Source organism: Phaseolus vulgaris, chromosome 5 (genome assembly GCF_000499845.2).
Source record: "Phaseolus vulgaris cultivar G19833 chromosome 5, P. vulgaris v2.0, whole genome shotgun sequence".
In the NCBI taxonomy this organism is placed as follows: domain Eukaryota; kingdom Viridiplantae; phylum Streptophyta; class Magnoliopsida; order Fabales; family Fabaceae; genus Phaseolus; species Phaseolus vulgaris.
The window spans coordinates 4199530-4222835 of NC_023755.2; the positions used below are offsets into that span (position 1 = coordinate 4199530).

The 23306-nt window shown below is 32.8% G+C and overlaps 1 protein-coding gene across 1 annotated transcript; it reads right to left on the reverse strand.

Moving 5' to 3' along the window:
• Window positions 1–6185: 6185 nt before the first annotated feature.
• Window positions 6186–14888, reverse strand: LOC137834923 (citrate synthase, mitochondrial). The gene is made up of 20 exons (XM_068643167.1): window positions 14703–14888; window positions 14451–14522; window positions 14285–14347; window positions 13960–14001; window positions 13418–13483; window positions 13223–13288; window positions 12935–13048; window positions 12715–12778; window positions 12157–12239; window positions 9261–9310; window positions 9109–9186; window positions 8787–8915; window positions 8610–8652; window positions 8358–8444; window positions 8007–8111; window positions 7348–7455; window positions 7175–7225; window positions 6770–6843; window positions 6622–6673; window positions 6186–6538 (listed from the first exon to the last, which is right to left on the reverse strand). The coding sequence occupies exons 2-20, from the start codon at window positions 14499–14501 to the stop codon at window positions 6446–6448; spliced, it is 1419 nt and encodes a 472-aa protein (XP_068499268.1). The 5' UTR covers window positions 14502–14522; window positions 14703–14888; the 3' UTR covers window positions 6186–6445.
• Between the last annotated feature and the right edge of the window lie 8418 nt (window positions 14889–23306).

The window sequence follows — 23306 nt, forward strand, 5'->3', positions numbered from 1 at the left end:
TTTGAAAGTGGTTTATCCTATTAAAGTTAGTTTAAGAGCGTGTTTGAAGTAAAATGTTGACACTAATTTTGGTGTTGGTAAAGTTATCAGTGGTGACAGCTTAATGTAAAATATTTATTTCATTATTTTTTACAATAATGAAAGAAGGCAAAATGATTGAGGGGATTGTACCACGTATCTGTATATTTTGTGAGGTTGAATTTTCCAAATTCATTACGAAAGAACAAAAATGGATGGGACAATAGAGGCAAAGATGACGAATTTTATTAGAAGTGGTTCCAATGCCTCTGAAATTGAATTGAATAATTAAAAGAGAAGCAATAAGAATCCAACTCTTTAGCCTTTTCATTTTGAAGTGTATTTTTTACACCGAGAAATGTATATTCCAAAATGAATGAGTGGTCAATAATTTTATAAAACAGAAAAAAAAAAACACGTGAATCATATTCGGATCTATCTGATGGGTATGTTAGAAAATATTAAAAGTTGTAGATTTCATAGCTAATAAAATTTCACTTACTTTCTAGACTTTCTTTTATAGGGTTAAGTAACAAATTCTGAGTTAAGGTAAAAGATAAAACGAGATGGCGATTTATTTTGGATGGAGACATAAAGAATAAATGTTATTATAAAAAAATGAGTGCCTTGGTGAAAATAAAGTTATACTTCTTTTGAAGTTTTTTACTTGATAAAAAAAATAGTTTTTTACTTTATTAGATATGGTATTTTATTTTGCAAGACTTATAATTTTCACATTTCCTAATGATCGGGAAGTTGTTTCGACACAATTACAAGATGAATTTTTGTAAATGATTTCAAGACTCTCAAAATCAATTTTTGCAGCATTCAATATTTTGATGCCAATTATTCATTTCTTCCAATATGAAACATAGTCAACCTATTTGTTTCTTCATGCATTTCATAACTAGCATCATTTTCAAAGTTAATTGAATTTACATTACTTAAAAAATCATGTCCTCCCATCAAACAAATATTCACTTCTTCATCTCGATAAAATACTTTATGAAGACTCATCATTATCTTGTCAAGTTATATAGACTTTTCTGACTTTGCCTCCTTTCTAATTTTTCTCACATTATTTTATCCTTGTTTTGATTATTTGAACATTTAATCATGATGTGTCCTTGCTTTCCACAAGTAATCAAGAAAATTTGGTGAATTAAAATCAAATTTTTTATTCATATACTTTCTTTGAAGATAGTTTCTCATTTTTTTTCTTCAGAAACCATCCAAATTTTTTTACAAGCAAAGTCAAATTTTCTGAGTCGATATGTTCATCAAGTTCTTCTTCATTGTTTTCACCGTTTTGTAGAGTTGTCTTCAAGACAAGACTCTTCTTATCTCAGCTCTTGTGTTCAATCAATATGTTCATTTTCAACTTGTGTTCTCTGATTTTCCTAAAGAAGGATGCTATAAGCATTGAAAACAAGTCTTTTTTATTCTGAAATAATGACCTTATATTGTCAACTCCTATCTAAACATTTCAGGTTTCTTATGCTACTCTAAAGAGATGTGGATCATAGGGGTTGAACACTACACAATATACAAATTTAGATGATGACATCAGACTCAAAAATTGTGTTTTGTAGAAAAACCAGAAACATCAATGTCTAACTAAGCATATGATTTTGGTTTAGTTCATTAGTTTTCAAAGGGAATATTTACTTCTGTGTGTTTTTATTTCTTAATTATAAAGTTGTCACATTGTTTTCAACTTATTTTCAGTCTTCAAATATTTGTGTAATTTTTTTTTTGTTTACTCTATTTTTCTATACAAATCTTTAAAAAGGAAAGTGGTAATTTTGCAATTAAAAAATAGTAGTAGGAAATAAAAAAAAAACAAGTATATGAGCCCCTAAACTTTTTTAAAAGACTGAATTAGAAATATCAGAATCTGACCCAATAGATCTACTGTTTTCTAAAATATATGCAGACAAGTAACCAAAAGAATAAGCAACTACAGTTCTTCAAAATATATACCGAAGTCACAGCCCCAATGGAATCCATAACTAAAAGATGGTTGACAATACACCATTAGGAGTTGCCAATTCTGTTTCTTCCCTTTACCAGCTCTTGGCTCACTTTAGCATGTTTAGCACTCAAATTCTATTAAGTGGAAAATAGTAGAAAGAAACAAAGACAAATTCATAAGGACTAAAGCAGTGGCTTAAAATACAAACACAAACATTATAATCAAATTTATTTCGGAGCAGGAGCAGTAACTATCAAACTTATCAGCCACGCTATGATGGACCAAATGCTCCAACAAACTACGAAAAGGACAAAAAGTCCAGCCAAAATAGTAAGGAGAGGAGGTCCCTGAGCAGCATTGCTAGTTTTATTTACCTCTGATCCTTCTTTGGGTGATTTCCCATCTACAGAGTTGGGGTTTGTTGCGAAAACAGTCAACACCCTTTGATTCACTTTCAATCTCCTAAAAACTTTGCACCTGAATACAATAAAAACCAGAAAATAATACAGTCTCTGAGGATATATTACTACACAAATAAGAAAAAACATTTTTTATTAAAAAGGATGCAATTATTACAACAATGTTAGAATACACGCACTGTCATTCATTCAAGTAACATGATATAATGGGAGAGGAGAGAGTTGTTTCATTTTTGGTAAATTTTTCATTTTTTTTAACAAGTAACCTTCAAATCATTCTTTGTTCATTTTTTTATAAATACTTTTATCATTCTCTGAATTTAGAAATCAAAACTAAGCCCCTCCTCCCTCCCCCTCCAAACTCCTTCATCCAAACATATCCTAACATACGCAGCTACGGTCTCTGTAGGAAATACTTACATACAGCTTAACTTTTTCAGATTTATTTATGAAAACTCGGGCACGGGTTTGGAAGTGCTTATGAAATTTTTTGGCTTATTTTACTAAACCCTCTGGATGGTTTCTGAAAATAACTTACAACTAGTACGAAAACAGTTTAGCCCAATTCCTTCTTCAACTATAAATATGTATCTACTCAGTTGTTTTGTTTAACAAACAGGAGATTTTATTAAAAAAGAAGAAAAGGATTAAAATAAGAACCATTAAACAAAGCAAAGTCCAAGATGGTACAATTTGTCCAATGAAAATTGAAGAATCAAGAATCCAAGCCTCCACTTATTTATTTAGTGACAGCCCCAAATTTTTTCATAGCCAAAGTACAAAGTTTTAAACATAATTTTGATGCAATTGCATATCTGCTTTTGGTATGGTTCTCCAATCAAAATTGAAGTTTCTTCTAGTTAAGTTGCATATATTAATGGTTTAAATTAAAGATCAATGTAAATTATCGAGGTAAAACTTTAATTTTAATTGAAAAAAAAAAACAATACATTCAGGCAAAACTTACATGTAGTTCCTAAAGTGGCTTTCGGTAACGTTCTCTTATCAAAGTCGAAGTTCTATCTCACTAACTTCATAACAATGTTTGCTTAATGATCAACGTAGGACATCGAAATAAAACTCCATTTCTGACCAAAGAACAGACTAAAAAACTGCATCTAAGTTCTCTAAAAAACTTAAACGAAAAATAAAAAAAGAGCAAGCAAGATTTTATCACAACGATTAAAACCAACAACTCTGTTAGTTGAGCACACTGCAAAACCAAACAATAGTTTCCACCGCCATATAAATATTGAAATTTAAAAAAGAAAAACACAATCAGTAGAAAGCGGAGAGCAATTTAAAACAGAAACCGAGCAAATGCAAAGAAAAATGTGCAGAAAAATACAGAACTGAGATGTAAAAATTAAGAATGAAGAGATAAAAAATTGATGAAAAAGTGTGAACCTGAAGGAAGAAGAGGAGAGAGAGAAATTGAGAGGTGGAGCAATGGAGAGAAATTGAGGTGGCGAAGGAAACCCTAGTGTGAGCTGAGGCTGTGGCAGTGGTGCGTGTAAGAATCTGAGATACGCCATTTCACTCTCTCACTCTCACAAACACTCAACACTCTAAACAAACAAGGACCATCAAATTCTTCAATAAATATTCTCACATTTATCTTCTGTTTCAATTCTGAGTTAGCAGTTAATCAGTGTTTTAATAGGATTTTTTAAGTTGAATACATTAATAGTATTTTTATATATAAGAAATTGATTGATAACTTTTTTTTAACTTAAACTTATCTTTTATAGTAGAAACTATTTGGTATAAATTTTTAAGAAAATTATTTAGTTTAAAAGTTATTATCTTTTCTATTAAAAAATTATGTTTATAAAAATAAGAAATTAGTAAAATTGAATTATTAGATGTTAAAAATAGTATATATAAAGAATATTATTTTCGACGGAGAGATTGTAAGAAAAAAAGGTAATTGACTTTCTTTTTTTAGTTTTTGTAATCTTTTAGTGAATATATTTATTACTTTTTTTTATATGACAATCTATGATGTACAGTAGTTTTATTTATAGCAAAGGTAAAAATATTTTATATTCTATTATATAAAATCTTTCTTTTTGATAGCATAATAAGTATGAGAATTTAATTATAATTTTATCCATCTAATCTTTGTCATAGACAATTGTTATATCATGCAAAATATTATATATATATATATATTATTTATTTAAGATAATAAATAAATTTGTATTCAAATAAGTTGTTTGAAATTGTATTCTTTTTATCAAAATAAAATTTTTTCTCTCACATTAAAACTATCTAAAAGAAATTTGACTGTCTTCAATAATAAAAGTTTGATTGTCACTCATTCAACCTACCCCACCTCCTCTGTAATAGTAATCATGAATAACAATTTTATTCTTTCTATCAATTGAAATTCACTCATCTAAAATTAATGGATGATGGGTAAAAAATTAAAATGGTAGAATTATAATATTTAAAAGATTTAATTAATGGATGATGTTATAATATTTTTAAAATATACATGTTATAAGTTCAACTCAAAAGATAGTTTGAGTAGCATTCTAGATTGGTATCCAAATCTTGTTTTTACGTCTTTCTAGACAGAACTCTAGAGTTTATAGAATCTACTTGAGTATCGTGTACACTTATAATAAGTTATCACATTGCTAACGACCAACACAAGAGTAAGCTACCAAAGTTATCTATAGACACAACTCTAGAGTTTGTAGAATCTACTTGTGTATCGTGTACACTTATAACATGTTATCACATTGCTAGCGACCACCAACAGAAGAGTAAGCTACCAAAATTATCTATAAGACACCACAATCCTAAGTTTATGTAATTTAACATTGAACCACATAATCACATACAATCCTTAGTCCTTTTCATAAAATCTGTATACACATGCATAAGGATCACACATAAGGATCACACATGGATCCATATTACTATGACATTCATCCAGAAATATATATATATATATATATATGAATATCTTCTAAAATACTTGTATTAAGAATTTGCTACCAAAAAATTAACATCTAACTCATTTTAGCAACTCTAGTCTCAATTACACGGATAATAGTGGATTTATAACAAAATAGTAAGTTAATGTATTAGTTAATTAATAAAACGAAGAAAACATCATACTATACGCATAAAACCACGCGGTAATATTTGAATGAATAAAATTAGGATCCTTAGTCTTATGTTAATTTGATATGGTAATGTAGAAAGAACAAGAAAATGAAATTTATAAACTCTACATAAATAATACTAAGTCAAATCTTAAAGATATTTTATTTTCAATTTTTTAAACCATATATGCTCATAGTTTCAGTTCGCTAGTATCATAATCGGCAGCATTTATTTAAATTCAACTTCTTTACAATGGATACACATAAAATATAATGTGTAAAAAACGTGTATTAGTTAATAATTTAACAAAATTAATCGTTGACATTGATATTATAAAACACTCATCAAACTAATTCACATAATTCTAATCTCATAATTCCTATACAATAAACCTAATGAGCATGAATGAGTGGACAATTCATAAGCAAATGCATCCCGCTAATTTGAGAATACAAAACTCCTTCGACAAGACTTTTTATGAATTTCAGCCAATAAAAGTATCAAAAAGTGTATTGAAAGGATAAAGTGCTAACATTTTTATTTTATTTTCATACGAGAAAGTTACACTCATCTATAGGTAAGGCTCAAAGTATACAAGTGCAGTCGATCATTTGTCAAAAGCGTCGTTCCAATTTAGAAAGAATACAACGGGATAACCCTAACAAAATGCCTTTATTCTTTATATATGCTCATTCAAACCTAATAATTATTGCAGTTCATTAAAAAATGTGGAAAGACAACTTTTGAGGGTGAAATCCACCCTAAACCCTAAATACAAAAATCTTCTAAAATAGAAACGATGGAGGAGGGCAATGAATATTGCTCATTACAATCATACCAAACTTTTTAACTCAACACACGTGTACCGCAGTGTGTTTTAGCCATTATTAACAGAGAAACGGTGCTTTAAATTTCAGGATGATTTGGCGCACAATTGCTCGAGCTTCTCCAGTGTGACACTCTTTGGCCTTTCAAGTGGCATTCCCAGAGCCCGGTCCCATATCAACTGAAATCCACCAAAAGCGAAACCTTAACCCAAGGTAACAAAAACATAAATGTTAAAGCAGGAAACAATGGGGGACGACAGACCTGAGGGCCAACTCCAAAGCTCCTCGATACACCAAATAGAACAGTATAATAGCTGTCCACAACAATGTCACAGGTCATTAGATTCAGCATTCATCAATTAATTTCAAAATGAAAACTATTTCAAGTCGAAAAGGCGAAAAGACCATACTTTTCCTCAGTTAGACCATAGTAGTTCAGTAGCACTCCACTGTGAGCATCAACATTAGGCCATGGATTTTTAACCTACACCAATGAAAAAGTTCAACCATACCAATAAATTCCCACTAATAGCAAAGAGTGTAATGAGTACATTTATTAATCAGTTCAACGTGTATCAAATTAAATGTGGGACTCTAATTGAAAACAACATGTGACAAAATATAAAGCAAACAGATCCAACATAGAATGTAAAGGATCAGATTTAAATTCATGCGATTGTGAGTAAAAAAATAGTAACTGAATACCCTGGAAAAAATCAATACTTGCATCTAATGAAACTATTCAAAGACTAAATGAAGTTGAGAATAAATAATTTCATAAAACGTATATTGAAAAATGAAAACATAAACATTACCTTGCCTAACTTTGTCAGAATTGGAGGCACAACCTCTTTTATTTTAGACACCTGAAAGGGTCACAGTCGCATTAGATCATAAAGAAATTAAATCACAAGAATAGAGGGTTCGTTGTGTAGCAAAAAAGAACTCCAAAGCCAACACAATCTGGAATTAGGAAAAAAGTGATTACCAACTGGAAAAGTGGATCATTAGGCAAATGCTTCAAAGCAAACTCCCTCTGGCACGTGTATCTTGGATCTGTCTGGCGCAAAACCCCATGCCCATATCCAGGCACAACCTGAAGATCCAAAAGTCAAAAGCCAAAGCCTATACCATATTATCCTAGAAGCAGATGGTGGTATTATCTCTAAATTATTTGGTGCAAAGATATACATATTACCACATACAAAAAACTTACATTATAATAAAGCATAATATGTTTATTACATATATCATTTCTTTATTTTGAAAATCTACAAAAACCTGTTAAATTTTCAAGTAGAAACTTCCCGTTATGGAAGGCTTGCATTGTAAAAAGAAAAATTGTGGCTGGGTGTGTGCATGTCCAGATGCATAAAGGGAACTGAAGAACCATAATGCCCTCCAGCCAACATTTCATTTTCCTCAGGAAGAAAAGATTTTGAACATAACGCATTGGACACAGTGGCATGCTTTATCCAATTGATTTTCTTTTCATTTTTTGAAATGTAATTCGTATCCACAGCTCTTCCATAACAATTTTCATTACTTAAAAAGTTTAGACAAAATCATAATTAAGCAAAACACTGAAGTTAAAAGTAAAAAAAAATCATAATTCAGCATCTAGATTCCTCTCAGTTATGACATTACCTGGCCTTTACTCAATGTTTTATTTATGTAGTCAGCCAATTGCTCTGTACTTATGTTGGGAGTTCCAAACTCTGCAACTATTGACCTGATCCATCGGAGAACTTCCTGTAGCATCATAATAGAAGTAAACAAAACTATACATATACGTATTTGCATAAATCTGACTGAAGTGAACAGAACAGAGTATAGTAGTAAAGCAGAAGGGTTACAAAAAATGGTAAAAATGTAGGTATTATTACGAGCAAAAATTATAACCAAACATGATTGCTGAACAGAAAGATGAAATATAGAAATTTTTATATCAGATAAACAGAAAACTGATAAAAAGGGAAAACCAAATAACAAAATAACCTGATTGGCCAAACCATGCAGGGGACCAGCTAAACCATTCAAAGCAGCCGCAAATGCAAGGTAAGGATCTGATAGAGGACTAGAAACCTGAGGGGTAAACACAGTACAGTACATTAAAACAATAAATATAATAAAAACACAGGCATTTACCAAAGTACAAACGATGCATATTAAAAATACATTTTATTAGTATTTTATAAAGCAAAATTAGTACAGGATAGAAAGAGCTTTTGATTAAAGGAAGTAACTTACTAGGTGGGCTGTGTGTGAGCTAACATTTCCACCCTCGTGATCACTGCAAACAAAATTTTGGGAAAAATAAATCAAACATTAGATACTGGGGTTTCCAATAATTACAAGAGAATTATACAACTTGTAACGATCAAAGTATGTGACATCATTAGCAATAACTGGGGTTGCTGTAATTACCTGTGGATGGAAATATAAAGCCTCATAAACTCCAGCATTTCTGGATCATCAAACCCTAACATATGGGCATAATTTGCACCATAATCCAAAGAATCATCCATCGGTATGATTTTACCATCCTTGAATATCCTTTAAAATAGAATAACAAGTTAATTCAAATGTCAGACGCCAGTAGAAACCTATCAGTTTTGATCAATGTCATAATATATGATATAATGATATCTCTCATTGTTCTTCTTTTGTGTGCGTGTGTATATAACATAATAAGCATCCCATAGAATATTAAGTGTAATTTTGATTAGGATGGATATGCTTTACATACCGTCGATAAATATAAGCAGCAATGGCTGGCAAACGTGCAATCAAATTCATGGTATCCTCATAAGTTGGCTCCCAATACCTAAATCCAAGCAGTGAAACAGCTAGAGTAACATATAATGTTGGAAATAAAACAAACACCGTTTAGAATTTTACCTTGCCTTAGCTATCCCACTCCCATATGCCTTTTGAAACTCACTCTGCACCTGAAAAATGTAATGAATTGATTGTGAATCCTTTGTTTCTATTTACAAGAAAAGGTGAAGAGAAACAAGTATCAGAAAAAAGAGATTAGGAGCTTCTTAAACTTGTAAAGTGTGAGAGTAATAAGCTTAGCAACGAACAGATAGAGCTCTCACGGTGACCAAAGAGGAATGTCCTCAGGAAAACCCATAATGTCCCAGACACAGGATTTGCATTCCCTAGTTTAACAGATCCATGCTTTCTGGATTGATGAAACAAGGTATTGATTGTCTGATTATTAATATTTTATTGAGCATTGTAGTTATAGACTTAGATGTTAAAGGTTGCAGACCACTTTCAAAGAAAGGAATATGGGTTCCATACAACTGGGGTGTAAATCACTTTCAGACTCGAAGCCTGGCTGCTTCTTGATTCAGATTTCCCAACATCCGGAAATTCTTCTCATTAAGTGTAGGCATTATTCCAGCACATTGAAACATACACTGCTGTTACCACTTTATTATAGTGGTTTGGAATTTTGTTAAGTTCAAATGTAAATAGATCCCCAAGCACCACGATCCTTCCTTAGAGACAACATATTGTCAACCAAACCTGTTTTCATCTTCCTTTTTATTTTGAGAAGAGTCTAAATCTAGATGGATATTTGAGAACATTTTTAAATTAAAATCCTTTCAAAGATTGCTATCTGATTGACGGAAAAAGTTTTTGGTGTTACTATTCGAATGTGTTCGGTATATTAGATAATAATCTCAACAAAGGAAATAGCTTTATACACAGTTTTGGAGCTTATGATTAATGCTAATAGTTTATTTTTTAGTTAACTGTTGTTTTCCCATTGTATTCATAACAATTGATTAATTTAAATACAAAGCCAACAATTCATACCCATTTTTTTATTTTAGTATAAAATTTTCTAACACAGTTAAAACAAAATTTAGATCATCTTAAATCAACTTTTCACCCAATATACCCAAAAATAAAACTTGTTTCATACTGTCGATCATGCCAGTAGTCAATTATATCTATAATTGATTTTTGAAATAATCTATTTTTTCAAAAGCAATCCTAACCAATATTGTCAAACAGGAGGATCAAAAGGAGGATAAAAGATAGTAACTCAAGGATCGGAACTCAACTCATAAGCACATAAGAAAATTATATTGTTAGTCATATAAGTCATTAAAAATGATATAGGCAAGAAAAATAATTCATAATAAATCATGAATACTAAGATCCAATACATAACCATCTCAAAACATGTTCATAAGTCATGAATGACTCACAATAACTAATAAATTCATAATGCATAACAAGATATTAAAAAATAATAGAACAAATCATCATAAGGAAATATCAAATCATAACACTTTCCAACAACTATCAAAACCCAGCAATGTTGCTATGCAAGCTCAAAGGTTGGGGATGGCAATGGTCAAGCAAGTATCAATGATGGTGATATGGATGGGAGGGTTAGAGACTGTGATAAAAGGGTCGACAACAGCCAACAATGGCAATGGGAGAGCAATGTAGCTCATACGGGTCATAATTGCAAAGATGGCAAAATGGTTATCATTCATGTTTCTGAACCCTTGGGCAAATGGAGTGTTCTTAACTTTTAGGCTGGGTCAATGAACCCAACCCGGAAAAGCCCAAACATGACTTGAATTTTTAACCAAGCCTACATTCAGAATTGACATGACCCCCGATCCTCCAATTTATTTAGCAAAATCTCCATGTCACTCACCGAGTTTGCTCGCTTGGTCACCAAAACACACAACAACATGCAAGTTTACAACTATACTCAAGCATTGACAACATTGATCCTAACACACTAAAAGTAGAAAAAAAAATATAGTAATCATAGGAAATCGAAATAGAGAGGGGGAAACAATGTAAAACTAGGTAACTATATATTTCTCTTACAAAGAAAACATATTTAAAATTTTCTTCTTGTACATTTGTAGCCTAGTTAATTCTCTATCTATACTGTATTATAGATATAATATAATACTCTGCAAAAAAATACCAACAAATGCTAATATTAAGAAACTATGGCACAAAAACTAGCTGCATAAATCAACCAAAAATGATTTGATTATATTCTGAAGACATACCACAACCCAATATTTTATGATACTCTTTCGATTACTTATGCTTTTGCGAAACAAACATATAGCACTAGCATTCCTCCACATTATATCCGCTTAGATGAGAGGTCTTCAAAAGTGCATTCAGGTCTAACTCACAACATATATCTTTACATTAATGACTGAACATCTTGAGCATAAGACTAAATATTGGTAGTTCGTTAGATAACAGTCCTATAAAGGGTGACACGACCCCAACAAACTTTACTGAGATAGACTCTAATACTATCTTAGAAAGTGGATTAGGTCTAACTTAACCTTACAAAATTGGTTTACAGGATAAGGTTTGCACTTACTTATATACTATAATTTGGTCATATATTTAGTTAACATGAGATCTCCAACAAGAGGGATAAGAACGAAAGAGCAAGCAACAACATATGGTTCATTGAAGATTATAGCAGCTCAGATTGAACCTTGGATAAGCACATGTTAGACGTGTTAATCAAGAATTTCCAGTCAAATATTGCTTACAGTTATCAACTGATTTCCATCCCATTTTATGCTTTTCTGAGCTAAAATTGATCCATTGTCTTCCTAATGAATCTTAGTTTTCAAATTCTTTACTCAGTCTTGATATTATTAAAGTATTAGCAAATAAGTCAGATTGATTAACCAATTACAGAAGAAAAGTTACAGCTAAAAAGAACAGAGAGAAAACTATATAAATAGAAAGATCATGAAAGAATCTGTGGCTCAACCTGAAGTGCCATGACACCAGTTGTGAATTGAGTCATTGGATGAGCAGAAACAGGTAATGCATCAATTGCCTTATAAGCATAATCTGCAATAAAAACTAATAATAAGTACAAGAATGAACACAGACTCATAAACAACAGAAACAAGCTAGCAAATTTTATGTTAAAAACTTCTAGACACACTGTGAGTGACATTTGAACAAGAGCAAGAACAAAGACTGAATGTTCACAACCAAGACAAAATGCAACAAAGCATATCCAAATATTTTAAGTAACAAGCAGTTACAGATGTACAATTCCACAAACAAGAACCATGCATATGAAAAAAGGGACAATTGACAAGCAAGTCATAAGGTTCCTTTGCAGTCATGGTTCTAAACAACACACAAGCTACCATGAGAGACTACAAGTTATAATCATATCTATGATCCTGAACATATTATCAGGTACAATTTATGTTCCGTCAATTCACCTAATCGAGAAAGACCATTATACCACAATGAGTAACACATAGCTTCAAGGTAATTATAACAACGGTATAACAACAAAAAGAAACAGAACCTGGGATAGTTGCACGACTTCGCAATTCCTGGGATAATGAGTCAACTTGCTCTTTGTTTGGTATCTGTGACAAAGGGAATTAATCAAAGATTATACAACAAAATACGAACTGAGTGCAGATACTAAAACACCTTCATATAAGGATTGTGCTATATTATGCCACAGCTAAGCAAAATCCAAAATAATTAATTCAATTTGATTTTCTAAAACTGTTGCATACCTTTCCCGTCAATAGAAGCCACAGTACAGCCTCGGGCAAAGGCTCCCCGCCAGGAAAAGCACCTGGAAGCTTTTTCTGGCATTCGGGAATTGACATGCCTCTAAAGCGAATACCCTGTAAGATATAACACGCTGCTCTCAGAGAACCCTTTGATAAACAGTAAAACATTAACAAAAAAATGCTACAAACATTTTACAAATTGATTAAATTAGTCATAAGCAAGAGATTATCACTTTAATAATTCACAAACATCTGAAGAGTGAAGGCTGATTTAATTTACATATATACCTCATCTGGGTCAACAGCTGACCCAAGCCATACTAAAGCTGTCATTCCTCTCATTCCACCAAGTACCTTTAAATAGTGACAAATGGTGCTAAAAAAATAAGTTAAATCACAAGCTTATTGACAGAAGAAAGGACAGTTTTCAATGCCACTAGTAACTATAAAAGATATATATCTCCAAAAGGATAATACAATTACCATATCAACAGTTATTTTTCCCAACTCAACACTTCCATGATCTTTCTTCAGTTTCTTAACCCGTTCCTGCAACCAGGTTTTGATGTATAGATTAAAGGTAGAAAGAGATAATAACATTCTTTTATAAGAATTAACTAATGTTTTGCATGTTACAAGCTAACATGAAGAAACAATGAAACGAAGGAAACATAGTTTATGAAATCAATCACAACTGAGAATTACAAACAACTGAGAATTACAAAACAGGTAAGGCATTGAAAGCACATGCAAAGCACAAATCACTGCAACAAAATTGTGCATTGAAAGCTGAACACAAACAAAAAATGAATTCACATTATCTCTCACCCACCAATATACCAACCAAAAATACAATATAGACACGACACGACAAAACTATCACACACTTCAATGACAAGAGACACACACACTTGAATGAGAGGCAGACCCGAAAATTAACAATAAACCCTGAGAAATATGGATTACAAACTAATGCATCCAACATATGACAGTGTCACCACGGAAGCTTAAAATTGCAGACAAACCTGATACTCCGGAACCAGTTCTTTCAACTCGGAATAAAGATCCTGCAAAAGAGAAAAATAACCCACAAAAAAGAAAAGTCAAACAAAGTCCAAAATTCATAACCAACTTCACGCTATAATAAACAACAATTAGTCTCAGGTATCCTTCATTTCCAAAGTCCAACAAAGAGATACTATACTAGAATACCCAATTCCAAACTTCACCACAATAACAGTATTAGCAGCACCCTCCTCAGATAAAACACAGAATCTAACACTGCTCAGAATAAACTAACTTTTCATCAAGCACCAACAACACAGTGATAATAATAGAGAAAGAAATTACAGTGTTACTGGAGCTTGGAGTTTGAAGCCATCTAACTGAATTCGCGAGATTAGATTGCTGACCCTGTCATTCCATTGCAAAAATAAAAAACAGCAACTCGCATAAGCAACAATCAAACACAAAGAATGCAGTAAACAAAATAGTCAGTTACTGCTTTCTCAGTTACCACGCGAGACCGAAGCCGAGAAAGCGCAGAAACGCTTCTGAAGAACGCCATTTGCAGTAGCGCAACAACAACCTGCACCAGCTCTTCAGTGTTAGGAACGCATAAACACTAAAAATCATTCATAAAAAATGGGATGAAGAAAAAGCTACAAGGTGAGGGATCGTGAATCGGAACAGTTGGCGACGTTGAATAGTGAAAGAAAAAGGAAATGGAAAAGAAGTAGTTAGGGTTTGAATCGGAAGAAGAGCGTACCGGTAAAAAGTCAAAGAGAAAGGGAAGAAAGATCGCAGATCCAGAAAATTTGCGAACAGAATTGGTCTTTATAAAGACATTTATGCAATGAAGCGTGGTTTCTGAATGTAATATAAAGTGGTGCTGCGCGAAAATTGGCTCTTCCAAATTTTTTGGTATTAGTCAATGATGATCACGACCAAGGCCAACATTTGTTCTTTTTTTAACCATTTAATATTTTTTTATTTAAATCATTAACTAATATTTTTTTTATCTCCATAAGTAAGTAAAAAGAGAAAACAAGATATTATCAAATTAAATAACATCTAGTTTTTTAAATAGAATAATAAAAAGAGAAGTCTCTCCAATTTTCAAATTCTTTTATTCTCTTAATTTATTTGTACTATTATAACAATTTGATGTTTTTATTATATGGTGACGTAGTGGTGATAGATGAAGTAATAAAACTTACTTAATCTATACTTATATATATATAAATATAAAGTGATTTCTTATTATAATTGTTTTTTATAAAAAAAATTTCTAATTTTACTATTATTTAATATATCTCATTTTATTAATATACTGAAATATTTTGTCATTTCATACTCTCACCTCCTAACTCTGTTTGAAGAAGAAGAAAGACTTAAATCAGAGAAGAAGAAAAGAGGTTGTTTAATCAATTTATCAATTTTCTTTTTACATGTTAATTTTTGTTTTTTAATTTTGACTCATCCAAAATTATTTTGGTATGTATGTTAAATTTTTATCATCGTAAAAGTTGAGTAAAAGAAAAAAAATTACGAATACCCATTTATAATATACTTAAATTAAAATTTTATAATTGATTAATTTGGTACTTAGTTTTGAAAAGATATTAATTAGTCAAGATAAAAACTAATTATATATTAAAAACTATTAATTATTTAAGTTTATATTTTTTAAAAACTTGTCAAAAAAATGTGGCTGCAGTTTGTTTCTAGTTCTTACTTAGACCTCAATTTTACTGAAAGTTCCAAAAAGATGGCAAGTAATATAAGAAGGTTAGTTAGGTCATACGAAGCTGTTCAAGGGTTTTGTTTTTGACCTGTCTAAAATGGTTGGCTCCTCAAAGACACGTGCCTTGAAATTAATAAAAAATAATACAATTTTTTTTATTTTGTTTTAAACCCAATTCTATTGAATAACATTATTAAAATGTTGGTAATTTTAGAGTTTATAATTTTATTACGATTTTATGTTTTGAAAACTATCTTAAAAAAATAAATTTTTAAATTACTTTTAATATCGATTCCTAAATTCTGGAAGACTAGCGTAACTGAGTTTGTTTTCTCTTCTATGTACTTGTTACACTTTTGAAATTGATTAAGACATCTAATCTTTTAAATGTATGACATATGTCAATTTATTTTTTAAAAGAATAAAATAACTAATTAAGTTTTTAAATATATAAAAATTTAAATAAGTTTTTCATATTATAGCTTAATGACAAAATAATATTTAGTTTACAGTCAATTTCGAACTAAAATAATTTATTTTTTCTTTTGAAAACTAAATAAGTTTTTAATATTATAAATAAATATTTAATTTTCTGTCGAATTAATCTTTAAAAAATAACTAAATAGTTTCATAAAACTTAATAGGAAAACATAATACATCAATTTTAAATTTGGCTAAAAAAAGAGCCAGTTGATCTTTGTTTTGCGTATCAATTTTTTTAAAATTATGTACATGAGAATTTGATGCAATAAATACATTGCTAGATTGGATCTTTTAATTAATTATAAATTATTTTTAGATTTTTCTTTTAATTTTTAAATTATTTTTGTGATATAATAACGAATGTGTTTTTTTCATTACGTAATGAGATATTTACGATAAAACTAACAAACTAAAACCAAAATGTATGAGGTATCTAATACGAAAAAAGTATTGAATACTTTAGGTTAAATTTTCAATCATAAAGTTTTAATGTTACTATGGTTGTTTAAATATTATATTCGGTCGTTAAAAAGTGAGAACACAATTTGGTCATTCTTTATTAGGCTGTCAGCAGCATCTGATTCGTTTGTATATTGGTTCTCAATTTTGCTTACTGTGGATTTACACTTTGCCCTTCTTTTTATGAAAATAAATAAAAAGTAAAATAAAATTTAATAAAAGGTTATTTTTTATTATGAAAATATACAAAAGAGTGAAAAATTAGATCTGTCAACTATGTCAATGCTAGATCTTAAAACTATAAAAGAAAAAATTAAAAACCAACAAAAGAGTGAAAATTCAATCCGTCAACTATGTCAATGTACAATGTCACACTCGAGTAATTTATTAAATTATAAAGGAATTAAATTATGTTAAACATTTGAATTTAAAAATTTAAATTAATTAATTGAACATTTTGGTAGACTAATTTAAATATAATCTAATTTTGTATAAATGATTACATTATTTTCTATTTAAAGAAAATATTTAGATTTAACTCAATTACATAAAATTGAAAATCTCATTATCACACATATGTACTTGATGTACCTGTTGTTGATTTTGGCGTAATCTCAAGTCCCACATCGGTGGGTTCATTGTTTGGGAAGGAGGTTTGAGGGTTATAAATTAAACGCTTCTCCTTCACTGTTATATATCCCAATTTGTAATATCTTCTCCCATAATAATAAAAGTGAGTTGTTTTTGCTGTGCTCGGAGATTAGGCTAAATTGGCCGAACTCCGTTAACAATTTTCTGGTGTGTTTTTTCTTCTTTATCTCTTTTATTATTCCGCTCTGTTTATTCAATATTATTTGTCGGATAGCTCTGTTAGGGTTCTGTTTTAGTGGGGAAATTATTCGTTTTTTCCAACAAGTGATATCAAGAGTCGAAGGTTCGCCTTGGGTTGTTTGAAATTATTTGTAATATTGAATATTATATTTTGAGTTTGTAATGGCAAATCAAGAAGAAGTAGCGAAGGATGTATCCAGAGTGTCGGGCTCCTCGTCATCATGGTCGAGGTTCCCGGTGTCCACTTTGAAATTGGCGGTGGAAATATTTGATGGCACTAGACATTTTGGCATGTGGCAAGGAGAGGTCTTGGACTCTCTTTTTCAGCAGGGTCTTGATATTGCTATTGAAGGAGAGAAACCAAAAGAGGTAGAGGAGAAAGATTGGAGCATCATCAACCGGTTGGCATGCAGAACTATTCGATCCTGCCTGTCCAGAGAGCAGAAGTATGCTGTAAAAAACGAGACTTCTGCACATAAACTGTGGAAGGCATTGGAGGACAAGTTTCTGAAGAAGAGTGGTCAGAACAAGCTCCTGATGAAGAAAAGGTTGTTCCAATTTGACTACCAACAAGGTACTATTATGAATGCACACATCACTATGTTTAATCAATTAGTAGCAGACCTGTTGAATTTAGATGTGAAGTTTGAGGATGAGCATTTGGCTTTGATGTTGTTATCATCTCTTCCTGATGAATTTGAACATTTGGAGACTACGCTCCTTCACGGGAAGGAGAATGTGTCGTTAGATGCTGTTTGTTCTGCTTTATATAGCCATGAATTGAGAAAGCAGGATAAGATGAAAACCAAATCAACGACATCAGAAGAAGAATTGGTGGCAAGAGGTCGTCAGCAAAGCCAAACAAATGGGAGAAGAGGGAGGTCTAAGTCTAAAGGTCGAGCCATTGCCAAAGATGAGTGTGCTTTCTGTCATGAGAAAGGACACTGGAAGAAAGACTGTCCAAAACTGCAGAAGAAAGGGAAGGCTCCACAAGATGCAAATGTTGCAGAATGCAAAAGTGATGTGGAATCAGATATCTCTTTAATTGTCTCGCTTTCAGCATCATCGTATCCAGATGAGTGGATATTGGATTCAGGTTGTACCTATCATATGTGTCCCATTCGGGATTGGTTCTTTGAATTTCAAGAACTTGATGGCGGGGTTGTTTACATGGGTAATGATAATCCATGTAAGACAGCTGAGATAGGTTCAATCAAGCTGCGAAATCATGATGGATCCACCCGAATTTTGCGGGATGTACGGTACGTGCCAAAGTTGAAGAAGAATCTCATCTCATTGGGGGCTTTAGAATCTAAAGGCTTAGTTGTGACGATGCGAGATGAAATTCTTAAAGCAACTTCAAGAGCACTGGTGATGTTGAAAGGTGTGAGGAAGAACAATATGTATTACTATCAAGGTAGTACAGTGGTGGGGACAGTAGCGACAACAACTTCTAGCTCTAAGAAGGATGCTGAGGCAACAAAGTTGTGGCATATGAGGTTGGGACATGCTGGAGAGAAATCCTTGCAAATTCTTACCAAGCAGGGATTGTTGAAAGGTACGAAGGCTTGCAAACTTGAATTTTGTGAGCATTGTGTTATGGGAAAACAACGAAGAGTGAAGTTTGGCACTGCAATTCACAATACCAAGGGTATTCTGGATTATGTGCATTCAGATGTGTGGGGACCTGCCAAGACTTCGTCAATCGGAGGTAGGCATTATTTTGTCACTTTTGTGGATGATTTTTCCAGGAGAGTTTGGGTGTTTACTATGAAGAACAAAAATGATGTTCTTGAAATTTTCCTTAAGTGGAAAGTTCAAGTTGAAAACCAGACAGGAAGGAAGATTAAGGTTCTTCGAACAGACAATGGAGGAGAATACAAAAGTGATCCGTTCCTAAAGGTATGTCAAGATTGTGGCATAGTTCGGCACTTCACTGTTAGAAAAACACCACAGCAGAATGGGGTGTCGGAGCGTATGAACAAGACACTTGTGGAGAAAGTTCGTTGTATGTTGTCTAATGCTGAGTTAGACAGAGAGTTTTGGGCTGAGGCTGTGACATACGCTCAACATCTCGTCAATCGTTTGCCATCATCTGCTATAGATGGCAAAACCCCGTTAGAGGTATGGTCTGGAAAACCTGCAACTGATTATGATTCTTTGCATGTTTTTGGTTCTATTGCATATTATCATGTAATTGAATCAAAGTTGGATCCACGGGCAAAGAAGGCTCTTTTCATGGGCTTTAGTCCTGGAGTGAAGGGATATCGTTTGTGGTGTCTTGAGGCAAAGAAGACGATTATCAGCAGAGATGTTACCTTTGATGAATCTGCCATGTTAAAGAAGGTAAATCCAGAAGGAGCTGATAGTACTCCACAACAAGTGGAGTGTGCCCAGAAGCAGGTGGAGTTTGAGCCGACAGTGGTGATCCCAACACGAAATATCACAAGTGACTCTCCTATGGCAGAAGAAGAGTCAGATGAGGAAGAGGTTCCTACCTAAGAATCTCAACAGCAATCAGCGCCAATTGCAGTTAGAAGACAGAGACGAGATATTCAGAAGCCTGCTCGTTTCATGGATATGGTTGCCTATGCCCTTCCAGTTGTTGATGACATTCCATCCACTTACCCAGAAGCCATTCTGAGTTCAGAGAGTGGTAATTGGGCAGGTGCGATGGAAGAGGAGATACAGTCTTTGAAGAAGAACAAGACGTGGAAGCTGGCACAATTACCAAAAGGTAAGAAGGCAATTGGGTGCAAATGGGTATTTGCAAAGAAAGAAGGATTTCCTAATAAAGAAGATGTTCGCTACAAGGCAAGGTTGGTTGCTAAAGGCTTTGCTCAGAGGGAGGGAATTGATTATAATGAGGTATTTTCTCCAGTTGTTAAACATTCCTCCATTCGAATTTTGTTGGCCTTGGTAGCACAGTTGAATTTGGAGCTAGCTCAACTTGATGTAAAGAGCGCGTTCCTACACGGTGATTTGAAGGAGGAAATCTATATGACTCAACCAGAATGATACAAGGTTGTTGGTCAAGAAGATTGGGTTTGTAAACTTAGCAAATCGTTGTACGGACTGAAACAATCTCCGAGACAGTGGTACAAACGATTTGATAAGTTCATGAAGGATCAGAAGTACAAGAGCAGCAAATATGGTTACTGTGTGTATTTGCGCAAACTTGAAGATGGTTCCTACATTTACTTACTCTTATATGTTGATGATATGCTGATAGCAACAAAGAGCCAAGTTGAGATTGACAGGTTAAAGGCTCAGTTGAGTAAAGAGTTCGAGATGAAGGATTTGGGGGAAGCCAAGAAGATTCTCGGCATGGAGATAAACAGGGACAGAGAGAGGGGAAAACTTTGGCTGTCACAGAAGCAGTATTTGCAGAAGGTACTACAACGTTTTGGTATACACGAAGATACAAAACCTGTAAGTACCCCACTTGCTCCTCATTTGAAATTGAGTAGTCGTTTATCTCCGACAACTGATGAAGAACGAGAATACATGGCGAAAGTCCCATATGCAAATGCAGTTGGAAGCTTGATGTATGCAATGGTGTGTACGAGACCAGATATTTCACAGGCTGTGAGTGTTGTTAGCAGGTACATGCATGATCCGGGCAAGGGTCATTAGCAAGCTGTGAGATGGATTCTACGGTACCTCTAAAATACCTTAGATGTTGGATTGACATTTGAGCAAGATGAATCACTTGGTCAATGCATAGTTGGATATTGTGATTCTAATTATGCAGGTGATTTGGATAAGCGACGGTCTACAACTGACTATTTGTTCACTTTAGCAAAAGCGCCAGTCAGTTGGAAGTCTACCTTGCAGTCTACGATGGCTTTGTCTACGACAGAGGCAGAGTATATGGCGATTACAGAGGCTGTGAAGGAAGCAATTTGGCTTCATGAGTTGCTTAAAGACTTGGGAGTTGGTCAGAAACAACTTGAGTTATATTCTGACTGTCAGAGTGCTATTCATTTAGCAAAGAATCAAGTCTTTCATGCACGGACGAAGCACATTGATGTTCTTTATCACTTTGTGCGTGAGATTCTCGAAGAAGAGGAGGTTGTTCTCCAGAAGATTCATACTACGGAGAATCCTGCAGATATGCTCACCAAGGTGGTTACAAGGACCAAGTTTGAACACTGTTTAGACTTGGTTAATATCTTGCACATTTAAAGTTGGTGCCCGGAGGCGCAAATTTGAAGCACTGCAAAGTTTGTTTTTGTTATATTTTGAGAAGATTTGTTTTAGGTGGGACTTGAAATTAAGCCAAGGTGGAGATTTGTTGATTTTGGCGTAATCCCAAGTCCCACATCGATGGGTTCATTGTTTGGGAAGGAGGTTTGAGGGTTATAAATTAAACGCTCCTCCTTCACTGTTATATATCCCAATTTGTAATATCTTCTCCCATAATAATAAAAGTGAGCTGTTTTTGCTGTGCTCGGAGATTAGGATAAATTGGCCGAACTCCGTTAACAATTTTCTGGTGTGTTTTTTCCTCTTTATCTCTTTTATTATTCCGCTCTGTTTATTCAATATTATTTGTCGGGTAGCTCTGTTAGGGTTCTGTTTTAGTGGGGAAATTACCCGTTTTTCCCAACACCTGTGAGTACTCTGAGAGGCCCAGATAGTACTTATGCTTGTTGGTGAGTGGTTGATGTGTTTGTATCCTTACTTCAATCTCCTTTCTTTATTATTGTTGACGCTCGATCGACTAGGGGTACTTCGATTGCAGTTCAAGTCAGTGTTCTATTTCAAGTGTGTTATAGTGGGATATGAAAACTTACTTTCCCCCTTTATACAAGTGTGTCCTTCCTCGGTTGCTGTTGGGGATATTCTCCTTGACTCATTTAATGCTAATGATTCTTACTAATGACACTTCATAGCTACTAATGGCAACCGTTACCTATTCAATGCTAGCGGTAACAACTAGTAAAAATAGTTATTTATTGTGCACTTTATGTTGTTATTTTACCTTGATCGTCGATCCTTGTCTCGTCCAGTACTGACTGGTACAATGATATTCGAATGAGGGAAGACGTATAATGGTGGCAATAAAGAACAAGGATTTTTTAAATTCAATAGCAAAATAGAAATGAAAGTTTAATTATGTTTTAATTTAAGTTTCTTAATTTTTATTATTTATATTTTTTAAACAATTGATGGATTTCTTAATCTTTTGATTATTTATAATTTTTATTTTGTTTATAAATTATGTTAGGCATCACTATTAGATCTTAGCATTGTAACTATGCAAGCACCCCAAGTCTCAACCATTATATGTCATCACATGCAATACCAAAAATAAGATACAAAAAATATAGGGGACCAAACCAAACACATGTCAGACATAAAATAACATTCTCCAATGATACAACCTATCGAAATCTAAAGTCCTGTAAGATACACCTATCATGGAATATGTTTAGCCTCAAAGTAAGATGTAAATCATCAAACCAAAAGAATTCAAGTCCATTTTGAATACCTAAATTACCAAAGATATCAACCATCAATTTCCTTCTCGAGAGATATTAGAAACTTTGAATTCAAAGGTCTTGCACTCTTTAATGCATTTAATCCATATTCCCTTAAGAAACCAATGAACAAGTTGAATGTTGGAGACGACTTAACAAACTAAGGAAGAATCACACTTTAACCAAATGTGTCTGAATCCATGAGCTAGAGAAATATCAATAATAAGAATAATGTCAGAGTAAAAATCAAATATTTTGATTAAATGCTTGAATAAAAAAGTTCAAAACATGATATGTTTCGACGGCCATAGGCAAGCTTCTTGTTAAGCATCAAATCATATAAGATGAAAGTGCTTCATTTATTAGA

Coding starts and splice junctions, on each gene's coding strand:
- LOC137834923 (XM_068643167.1), bottom strand. CDS start 14,501: ATGGCGTTCTTCAGAAGCGTTTCTGCGCTTTCTCGGCTTCGGTCTCGC. Junction 14,348..14,450: donor CTCGGCTTCGGTCTCGCGTG/GTAACTGAGAAA, acceptor ATGGAATGACAG/GGTCAGCAATCTAATCTCGC. Junction 9,311..12,156: donor CTGGTGTCATGGCACTTCAG/GTTGAGCCACAG, acceptor TACATTTTTCAG/GTGCAGAGTGAGTTTCAAAA.